The sequence below is a fragment of the Gossypium hirsutum genome, chromosome D11 (genome assembly GCF_007990345.1).
Source record: "Gossypium hirsutum isolate 1008001.06 chromosome D11, Gossypium_hirsutum_v2.1, whole genome shotgun sequence".
Classification (NCBI taxonomy): Eukaryota; Viridiplantae; Streptophyta; class Magnoliopsida; order Malvales; family Malvaceae; genus Gossypium; species Gossypium hirsutum.
In genome coordinates this window covers 12,316,234-12,327,623 of record NC_053447.1, presented here as the reverse complement: position 1 = coordinate 12,327,623, position 11,390 = coordinate 12,316,234, and the positions used below count along the sequence as shown (strand labels likewise).

The window sequence follows — 11,390 nt, the reverse complement described above, 5'->3', positions numbered from 1 at the left end:
ATAATTATCTTTTTATAGGGTTGGATATGAAAACATTGAAGGTTGATAAGTCTCGAAAGTAGTTTGATGTGATGGTTATAATGGCGTAAGATCTATCCTTAAAGTGTGAGAAGTAATTTAAGGCAAAGCTATAATAAAAATCAAACATTATGGAGCATTAGTAGACTAATAACCAAAATATATTCAAAGAGGACAGAATTAAATCTATAGAGAATTATACGTAGTTAGACTTAAGTTAAACTAGATCTAAAGACAAATCGTACATAATTTAGAGTTCAATATTTGCCAACAATATAAAAAACGGTTATATATTTCCTATATTGGGATTCTACTTCCACATTTGCATATTAGAAGCTAATTTACCTACAAAACAGTGTTAAATGTATACGTCGTTGTTTAGCCAGCACGGTCCTTTCTTTGGTTTTCGTATGAAAATTATATGCTTTCACAAATTATACTGAAATGGCAAACATTGTAATTTGTATGTTTCTGGTTGAAATTTAATAAATAGTTGGTGAGGCTTTAACTGGAAGCACACGTAACCAGAATTGCAGAAGAAGAGGAAAACGATGGAGATGGTAATGATGTTGATAATTAAAAGGTATATTCCAACGCAAGCAAATGAAATTACTAACGTCAACACATACTGGCAGACAAAGATATTAACATCTCATGTTTGATAATACAAATTATAATTATAAAGAATAAAGGAAATATATAAGTCTGAAGATCACGTGGCTTATTACCCACGTAATTGAAATGCCATCGCAACTAAATTGTGGTAACTTCACTCAACTATTAACAGTTATTTGCAGAAAGTTCTCCAACACTTCAAAATGTAGAAGGAAAACAGTGCAACTAGAGACTATTAACTTTTGTTGAAAAGTGGCCAACCCTGCTGCAGCTCGTATACTTGCTGCAATAATGTTCTTTGTTTATGTTTGATTGAAGCTTGATGTGTTTAAGTAGCTGAATGACTTGTTTCAGTGTACAAACAAGGCTGATTAGTGATAGTAGTTGTGTTTGGTTGGGTAATGAAAATCAGTTTTTCATTCATTGCTGCACGTTTGTGAGCAAGTAAAATGTTTCATGCATCTTGTTGCTTTGTTCTTTGTCCTGTTTTCTACTTTGGTTGCTGATAAAACGCCAACACCTTTGTAATAAAAGAAAAGGATGGTGAAAGCAAATTAGCATTACCAAACACAAAAGTCGGAAGTTGGGATGAAACGATAACACCATCGACTTGTCAATTCCAAACCAAAACCAACTAAGATAAAGAGCTATCTAAAAACAAAAGCCTATTTCCCAGTACGAGGTTTCTTTCTTCTAGGACTAGCCATTGCCTCAGCACCTCCATCCATTGAAGGAAAGGTTTGTGTAGAAAAATTCACTGCTGTTTCAGTTGATCTTGTCAAATTCGCCACCAATATCATCTCCTTCATTTTCTGCAGTCCTTCAGAAGCTGCACACGCCCCATTATCGTACTGCACACATACACAACATCTTATAACTTCCTATAAAAAGACTCGATTTTTAAATTTTCCTCCAGAAGCATAATGTATTTCATAACATGCCTAAAGGAATAATAGCATAAGAACTAGCCATGCGATTGCCACCAAAGCATCTAAACTGAATGCCCTCATTTATTCCATCATGGAAAGATGAAATTTTCAAAAATTTCACATAGAAAGGAATTAGAAAAGGTCTCACTTCATCGTCCACAAGAGATCCAGGTAATAACAACATCATGTACGTATCTAGTAGAAGAGCTAAGAGTCATCATCACCCCCGGTATGATAAATTATCAAACAAAAACTTAAAAATATACTGTATAATGTGATGATGATAGTGCTCTTTGGCAGCAGATTTAAGCTAAGATAGTGTTACAGAGACATACTGCTTCAAGTTTACCGAGAGCTCGTTCCAACTTGAGAGCAAGCTGGTGGTTTTCATTTGTCAGTGCTTCGATCTGCATTCAAGCAAAATACAATTTAGGGGGAAAAACCATAACTTAAACCTTTAAAATAAAAGCTAATATAACAGTGGAAAAAGTAACCTTCTTCTGTGATTCAAAATACAAGTTTCTATATCGGACATCTGCTGCCCTAGGGCTTCCAGTTGGGGAAGAATCCCTTGTAGCCTGTTGTAATTAATGTCAATAAAACAATTTATTAGAACTCACAGGATTTCACCTTTACAAAACCAAATCATGATGTGCATAATGAAATTGACATAAAGGCAAAAGAAGCTTGAATACCTTGAACTTTAAGGTTTCTAGAGTCTTTTGTAGTTCTTCAATTTGTTGAAAAAGATAGTCAAATTTTTCTTCCATGGTCATCTGTGTCTGGATTGGCTGTGGTAGTTCCCCATCCTCATGATCGAGTGGCACCTCATCTTTCTCACCTTCACTTAGAGTTATCTCATCAATTAAACGTTCGATTTCCTTGTCTTGAGAAGGAGAAATCACGGCTTGAAGGCGTTCGGATCTCCTAACCGCATAAAGAATACCATGTTTCTTGACCTTCGTAAGTGAAGACAAATCGGCAGAATTTGTCTGCGTTTTAGGCTGTGATTCTACAGTCTCCAACGGAGGATTTCTTTTCTTAGGTTGCAAAATTGCATTTTGGGACAAAGGGTTGGAGCTTTCAGGTTGCTTATCCACTCCTCCAGAAGGGTCCTTAGGCTGAAGCTTAGATTAGAACTTTACAATTAAAATGAGATAGAATCGTATATGGTTTCATTTGCAAAAGAATTTCTTCTCCAAACGCTAAATTTTGTTTCCATTGCAGAACATAGTAGCAAGTAAAGGGCAGGGCAAATTCAGATATTAGGAGATATTATATACAAAATTTAACACATATCACATACGACTGTTGTTTACAAAATTCAACATGCAACTTACTCCATGGATTAAAAAAGAAGAAGAAAAGAACAGAAAAGTAGATAACATTTTATGTTTTGGGCAGGAAAATCTCATAGAGCTTGCACCAGAAAAAGGGCCCTACAGCATCGGGAGTCGTTGTCATCATAATAAAACGAAGACAAGGCAGTTTGTTCTTTTGTCATCAAACACAAACCCAAACCCAAACCCTAACCCTAAACAACCTTTTCCTCTATTCAAATCAAATCCATATTTTATTTAAGAAAAAGTGAAGGAAGTCAGAAGGTTTTTTATTTTATTTTGAAGGAACAAAGTAAAAGGAAGTTTGATTATTTACCATGGCCGTGGTACCCTTTCCTTGACGCTTCCGAGCTATAGGTTTCTTACCCATTTTTTCTTTCACACCCAAGGAACCTCCCACAACTAAAACTGTTTCCCTTTCACAATAGAAAAATAATAATAATTAATCTAAATTCTAGTAAAGGCTGAAGTAGTGGAATTGCTTTCAAAATTATTAGGATAATTAAGGATAACTATGTGTTTTAAATTTAAAGAAATACTCGTTTCGCATTCAACTCACCCACAAAATATCGCCAAAACAATGACCGTAGTCAAACATTCTACCCTAAATCACCACTCATTCTCTTCCTTAAAAAGAGGTTAGTGCTTGTTGACGAAGCGCGTTGATATTGCCGCCGCTTTCGGTGTTTGCCATTTTTGTCCTTGCATGAAATTAAGTCATTTTCTTTTTACTGTTAGACTCTTTAGGCAACGAACCTCTTGTTTTCAAAATGAAATTGACCCTGTTTATGGCAGCTATCTTTTACTTGTTTACTGGAATCGGTAGCTTTTATAAAAGGAAATCTCCTGCATTAACAATTTCTAGTTTTCTGGATTTAAGTTCTTCCACAAAACATTCAACTTTTCATTCTTAACAGTTACAGCTTCTGTTAAACCTTAAAAAGAAAATGCATATCATCAACTTAAGAAAGGACTGCAATATTGTTTTTAATCAACTAATGAAGGTACCCAGAAACTAATTACTGTATAAAAGAAAAGAAAAAAAAATCAATTCTTGAGTACTGATAAAAGTTGGTTCTCCTTCTTTCAAAAATAATGGTTGTCAAGTTCATTTCATCTTCTCCGTTTTTTCTTTTTATCCGGGTTCATTTGACATTTGAAGGCATTGAAAAAAAATTCAACATCTTGTGATTTCAATTTGAGAGATTAACGTTAAAAATATGGAGTGGAAAAGATAGACGACAGATGATATAAATGTGGAATATATTGAAAAAGAGAGCGCCAACCCAAGTATGGGGTTATTCAATTAGGTAGTGAATCTCAACAAAGATTTGTCAGTTGAATCCCAATTTCGCCATATTTGAAGCAAATTGAAAAAGGATGCTCGATTTCTTGCAACTCAAGAGTTTGATGCGCCGAATCTTATGCCATTTTAGAGGGGGGATTCCGCATTTATGACATTTCTCAATTTCCTTTTTTATTTGAATTTTAGGGTTTAAATTTATCAATTCCACGTGTACTGGTTACATCACCAACCTATTCTATTTTCAATCTATAATTAAGTCAAAATGTGCTATTCCTATGGGATTTGAAGTTTGTCCTTTATACTTTTTCAGTTTAAAATTTTAATATAATCATTATTATTATTGGTAATTTCTGTCAAAAATTATTAATTTAATATATCTATTTTCTATAAATTATATGACTCATTATATGGAAACAATCTAATTAAATTGACAAATTTTGACAGAAAGTACTTACAATTTCAATGACTAAATTGAGATTTTTAAATAAAAAAAATAAAGTAGAAGACTTAATTTGTAAGTTCAATGATTAAACCTTAAATGTTGTCAAAGTATAAGGACTAACAACATATTTTAACCTATAATTAATTTTCATCAAATAATAGTGGAGAGACATAAATGTAGTAGAAGTGCTCATGGATTGGAAGAGGAGATTTGAGTTGGGCCCATACAAAGTACCTAGATTAAATTTTCAAGTCCGGCTCAAAAATGAGTTTACTTTTTTACCCAAAGTCTGACCCAAATAAAGTAAACTCAAACTTGATCTAGCTCGCCTATATTTGATTTTTTTTAGATTAGTTTTTGTTTAACAATAAATTCTTTAAAAAATATGATACACTAAAAAAACGCTAAAGTAAAAACTTTCTAACTCATTAAAAATAGTATTTATACTAAAAAGCACTACCATAAATATAATAAATATTTTATCTTACCAAATAGATATAACAAATAAACAAGCTTCCGACCCATACGCAAGTAAACATGATTTACAGAATCTAACCTTTCTGTTATATATCTTACCAAATGTTGAACAGAAAACAAAATCTTTGGTGTGGTAGACATTCATTCCACATTGGTGAACCCAAATTGACATCTAACCAGATTTGGGGGCATAATATAAAGGGAATCAAGTTGAATTGATAAATTTTGTGTAGTTGGATGGGCTCCAATTTTAACCCAAAACGGATTGCCAGGCCTACAACTATACTCAACCAAACATGACGCTTTACAACCCTGAAGGTGAGAATTATTGTTAACAAGGAAAACCAAGTTCCATTCTTGTTGACATTTTTTTCGCTTTAGAAATCATCACCTGCAGCTATGTTTGGTATTATAGGTTATGTTCCAATCTTCTATTCCATTGTCTGTCGATACATCCCATTTCACTTGAGGTGGTGAGATAGTTGTACCAATACTCAGCTTGAGATTGATGGAGATGACATCAGTCCCAATGCTGCTTGCAAATTTGAGTTAAGAATTCCTTAAAATAACAATAAAACTTGTCCAAAAGGAAGTTATCATAACAAGGAAGTGGTCTCTATGACATCCGAATGCATTGCATTTGAGAGACCATAATATAAATATTGGAACTTGGAAGTGTTATTGCATGGTGTCCGTAGTTCTCCTCATTCTTCCTTTTTGGACGAGGGTCACCATATTAATGTCTGCTCTTCTAACGTTGCATTACTAGTATTTTCTTCTGCTAAATTTGATCTTCAACTTGCGGGCAGGTTTTAGGTAATTTGCGAGTTGTATGCAACTAAGATATAAAGCAGAGAGTAAAGCATCTTATGCTGCTTTACCATTTTTAGATGGGATGAGTGGTATTAAGTAAAGAATAATTTCATTTTACAGATAAAATTATTGTCTATAAGTTTTCAATTACAATTTAATTAAGGACTATTCCTTCTCATTTCTTGTATAATTTATATTTAATACAAATAATTTTATCAACCGGTTAATATTTAATATTATAATTTGACGTATATTTTTTCAAAATTTACAAATACGTATAAATATTTATCCTTCTAATAAAAAATTACTTAATATAGAATCAAATTATAATTTAAATTACAACCTATAATAACAATTCATGATGAACTTACAAATAATACATGCATGAATATTGAGTTCACCATAAAAGGCAAGTCTGAATTTCAACTAGTAATCGCATAAACTTTGTTTTTTAAAGAAGGAAAATGTTAATTATTAATTGAAACAAGTATTATCATTATAATAATCCCTTGATTTTATTAAATTCATAAATCTCGCGGTTATAAATATTGGTTGCACTTAATTAGTTTTAAAAAACAAATGTTGTACTTAATTAAATTATTCTCTACAACAATCCTTTCATATTAAAAGTTTATTTTTTATTGCATTCAATTTTGGGTAAACTTTATTAAAAACCTAATACTTTTACGATTTAAAAAAAAATCTTGATTGAATTGTAATTTGTAAGTCGAAAAATAAAATAATTTGTTTTTTTAATTTTAAAAACACTTATAATATATTATATCCAAGCATTTGTGGACAAAAGTCAACCCTTTTATATTTAATATTTGGTAAAATGACAAATAAGAAAGGTTGAAGTAGTGAGAGCATGGTGCCTTTGTTGGTTCTATTTATAAAAAAGAACAGTCAACAGTTACTGCAGGAGTGCGGCTTTGGGTTGCCATACTGATAAACTATGAATTTGATTCCGTCTTTTAAAAACTTGTGTTTAATTATATCGAATTTTTAAGTATCGATATATTTTCAAGTTTATAACACGTGTCAAAATATGTGCGATAGTATCACATGAACAATTTCCTAAATTTTTCATGTAGCATTTAGTTATACTATTTGGAGATAACTAAACAAACACACAAGTGCAACTGACAAATAGCCAATGGTAGCATGACTCCTTTCCCCTTACCATTTAAGAAATATTTTCTTTTTCCACTGCTTGGTTGGCTAACCTAAAAAGAGAAAAACATTAATGATAAAAAGGGAAGACTTTTTTCAAAGCAATTTCGATGGTTAGGGCAAAGACTGTGTGCAGTTGGTACATATTCCTTGTCACCCTCCCAAGTATCCCATAACATGTTTAAATTTAATTTAAAATAAAAAAATATTATACATGAAACATAAATTTGACTCGATTTTGATCCGAACGTTACCGTGCAAGTGACTCTACAATCCTAACCTATCATTTCCATTTCCTGCGTCTGTTGGAATTGAGGTGGAGAATTTTGGACAAAATCTTTGTACAGATGAAAAGGGCGTACTCTCAAATATTGAGTAAATATGCTAAAGATGAAAAGTTTCGACCACCAAATCCAAAGTTGAGATATTTTCTTTATATATAAATAGGCTTTTTGGTAAAAGATTATGATTGTTTGGTGAGGACAGAATAGCATGTCTGCTTCGATTTAAAATTTTGATGATCACAACTCTCTCTACAATTCCTGCTTTGCCTTTGCCAATGTTTAATTTCGCATCCAGTTTCTAAGTGGCCGTACTCCGCCAGACAAGCAGACAGACATGCCTCTAATTTTGACTTCCTCTTCTTAATGATTAATTTGCACCTACATATTTTAACCACAAAAAGGTATTATTTATTATCATCCTCTATGTAAATGCTTCAATTAAGACAAACTAGAACAAGAAAAATTAGATTTTTAATTTTTTTCAGATATATTGGTTGCAATTTTACTATGATTCAAAAAGGACATATGATTACAAAGTAGCAGAATATTAAAATATTAATTATAAAACAACCTTCAAATTCAGTTTAACTTATTACTTTTAAAACAGGAAACAAAAAATGTATATCCATTTCTTTCTATAATTAAAGCATATAAAAACTACTGTTATGAATCAAGTTAACATCAATGATTCGTAACATAAATTTAGCTGTAAAATTATTAAAATATTTTTATCTTAAAAGGTAATTAATATCATTATAAGAGTATTTTTTCCATCTTTTCAAAAGCACTTATCATTCCATTAATAGTCGTTTACCTATATAATGAGTGTGATAAAATTCAATGAAGATTAATCCTTTTCTAATTTATGATTAATTCTCGTTTAAAATTTAAATTAAAATCATTTCGTAAAAAATAATATCACACTTTTTTAATTAAATTTACTGCACCGTTTAATTTGGTTTTATCTATTTTATTTTCTGTGGAGTAGTGTTTTAGTGGGTTTAAATAATCCCCCCCTTCCTTTTTCTTTTCTTTATCCTCAGTTCTAGTATAAATATTCCCCACCCCTTTCACCTTCCCTTCAAGTTCACTGCTTTGGTCTTTCCCCGTCCCAAAAACCACCCATCTTCATTTACATCCTAACACCAAATATATGTGTCATTTTTGTTTCTAAACCGAAGGTTTCTCTTTCATTTGCATCCTCACCTCCTCACAAAACTCCAAAAAAGAAAAAAAAAATCGAGGTGAGAGGGAAAAAAATAGAATTTTTTTAAAATTTTTTTCATATAAGCACCCCTGTTTCTCCTCTGTTTCCTTTGTTGTTTTTTCATCCCTTGCAACATTTTTTTTTTGGATAAGAAAATGTCGTCAAGTGTGTGTCAAGGGTTGCAATCATGCCTGGAGGTGGTTGAATCACGGGTTTCGAGGCTGAAACTGGCTCCACCAAAATCGAATTTCCCTCCCTCCATTGTTACTACTGACCCCAAACCTACGGTGTATAATGAAGAAAAAAACACCACCATCACCAACACCAATGACATGGGCGGCTGGAGTTGCATCCAGTCCCTCTCCAACGCCAAAGCTTCCACCGAGAATGACAAAGTTTACGTCCACCCTCTTGTGAAGCGTTCAGCCTCTAGGCTAAGTGAAAAAAGTCTTGAGATGTGCACCGAAAGGCTAGGGAGTGAGACTGGAAGCGAAGTTAGCGATTGCAGCGATGACATTTCCTTGTTTTCAATGGACACTCGGTCTCAAACAGTGGCTTGCAATATTCCACCCAAACCAAGGGCGATACGAAAAATGAGTCGTAGCAGCAGCTTTCCGCCTCCTTTGACATCCATTAGCGGTTCAAATTGTGTTCAAGTCAAGTCTCATCGAGAAGGCGGCCGCTTGGTTCTTCAAGCCGTTAGTTTCCCTCCCTCTCATACTTACTTCCATGCAGAACGTAGCTATGGGAGGCTTAGGCTTTCCCTTTATAAGGATGCTTCCCCAGTGTTCCAGGACCAGGACCAGGACGGCCAAGAGGAAGACCAAGAAGAAGAAGAAGAAGAAGAAACTGTGGTAGAGGAAGAGGAGTTTTATGGGGAAACTGAGATTAAGGAATCAAACAGTGGGAATGTTGGGGGTGAAGTTGGGACAGGGAAGTTGCCTATTCCAAGCAGCTGCAAAGAAAATGGGTGTGGCCACAAAGGCTTGCTTCATTGGAAGCCATTCTTGGTGGCTACTTGAAAAAATAAAAAAGCTAAAAATTGGGAGAATTTGATCATCCCCTCAAGTGATCCCTGATTTCCTAGTTTTCTCCCTTAGAAGTAACCAGTTATTACAAGTTTAAGATTACGTACCATGGATTTCCTAAAATATGCTTATGGTAGTTATTGTCGTTATAGGATCAATCCTTTTGTCCATCTCATGTTACAGTTCCCTTTTTTATTTTTAACTTTATGTTCCTTTTTCTATCTCTTCTAGTATTTGCTGTACATCTACTTGAGTTACTTGCATAGCATGATCAACTTGCTTTAAGCAAGGATTTACTCAAGGAAATGACATCTCTCCCAATTAAACATACCAATCGACATCAATCAAGGGCTGCCCTAATTTTGTTCAACCACCAAGTGCAGTGAATTGTCTGGTCCCAACCAAGCAGAATCGGTTAATGGGGTTCCTCTAATTTTTGCGCTCATCGCTTTCATAAGGCACGTTTGTTGGACCATCACCAATAAAAAAAAAGGAAAAAGAAAAAGAAAACAGGAAAAATTACTACTACCTGCTTTCAAATGTATGGTACAAAAAAACGTGTACTTGCAATGCAATGCAATGCAATGCGAAACTATAAAATTATTTCCAACTGGTTTTAAGAGATATTTTAATAGTTAATACTGCCAAAGTTGATTTATTATTAAAAAAGAGCTATAGTATGGGTGGGAGAGAAAACATGACATTGAGCGTGATTAGTTTCAGTATCTTTCTGGTTAAGCCAAGGTAATAAAAAATGTAGTGACCACAGGAAATTCACTCTATCTTAATACATACATATTAATATTTAATTATTTGCATTTATCGTATTACTAAAACAAATAGAATGCCAGGAAAGCCTAGAAGTTCTGGCCCCACCAATACAACATGCAAGTGACCTCATCACACATGATCATCCATGTGGTTTGGGTAGCTGCTGCTTCCCCTGTTTAACTCAGTTTAAACTTCTTTCCAACGCCATTGACGATGATCAGTTTCATGAGGTCTGCCTTCTTCATTGTTATGTCATGTGAAACACCTCGATTCTTACATCTAAAATTCCTCCACTAGTAAATTTCCTTGCCTCCAATAATACGTGTTTCTTTGTGAATTAAGAAAGATAAAATGTTCTATATATGTTAGAGAACTGGTTTTGTTGTGTATGAGTGTACTGAAAATGAAAGTTCATGAAAAGAATCAACAATAGATATTGAAAATGTACTACAACATTAAAAACAAAAAAATAATAACAGTATTCATATCAATACTTGAATCGAGTGGCAACAAGTAGATTTCTCTCAACTTTAGATAGAAATTTTTTTGAAAATGGTCATAATTGTATTTTTAAGCTTTTTGTACGTTAAAATGGAATATTTTTAATAAGATGTAATTTATTACTTAAATAACCTAATAAAATAATTACATGTGAAAGATAATAAAATAAATAAATCATACATAAAATTAAAAAATAACTCTTAATTTAAAGACGTAATTATCTAAAAAAAGATTTGTTTACTGAGAGATTTCAAAAAGATAATTAATAAATCAAACTGAAAATACTGAATGTGTGCATTCATTTTGAAACTTTTTTTAGATAATTACCTTAACTTTCTTTAAATTAAGAGTTATTTTTTTAACTTCATAAATTATTTATTTATTTTATTTTTTTCACACATAATTATTTATTGAGTTATATATATATAAGTAATAAATTACATCTCATTAAAAATATTCCACGTATAAAATTTCACATCATCGTGT

At 32.6% G+C, this 11,390-nt stretch overlaps 2 protein-coding genes across 3 annotated transcripts; one reads left to right on the top strand and one right to left on the bottom strand.

Annotated features, from left to right (window-relative positions):
• Positions 1-1,174: 1,174 nt before the first annotated feature.
• On the bottom strand, positions 1,175-3,401 carry LOC107911289 (uncharacterized). Of its 2 annotated transcripts, none has more exons than XM_016839157.2 (5): positions 3,219-3,401; positions 2,258-2,689; positions 2,057-2,140; positions 1,898-1,969; positions 1,175-1,484 (listed from the first exon to the last, which is right to left on the bottom strand). In XM_016839157.2, the coding sequence occupies exons 1-5, from the start codon at positions 3,270-3,272 to the stop codon at positions 1,299-1,301; spliced, it is 828 nt and encodes a 275-aa protein (XP_016694646.1). In that variant the 5' UTR covers positions 3,273-3,401; the 3' UTR covers positions 1,175-1,298. The 2 variants fall into 2 exon arrangements, with proteins under 2 accessions (XP_016694646.1, XP_016694647.1); XM_016839158.2 differs by having other exon boundaries at positions 2,258-2,683; positions 3,219-3,397.
• Positions 3,402-8,759: 5,358 nt separating this feature from the next.
• LOC107912432 (protein FANTASTIC FOUR 1) lies at positions 8,760-9,626 on the top strand. The gene has a single exon (XM_016840612.2). The coding sequence runs from the start codon at positions 8,760-8,762 to the stop codon at positions 9,624-9,626; it is 867 nt and encodes a 288-aa protein (XP_016696101.1).
• The last annotated feature ends 1,764 nt before the right edge of the window (positions 9,627-11,390 follow it).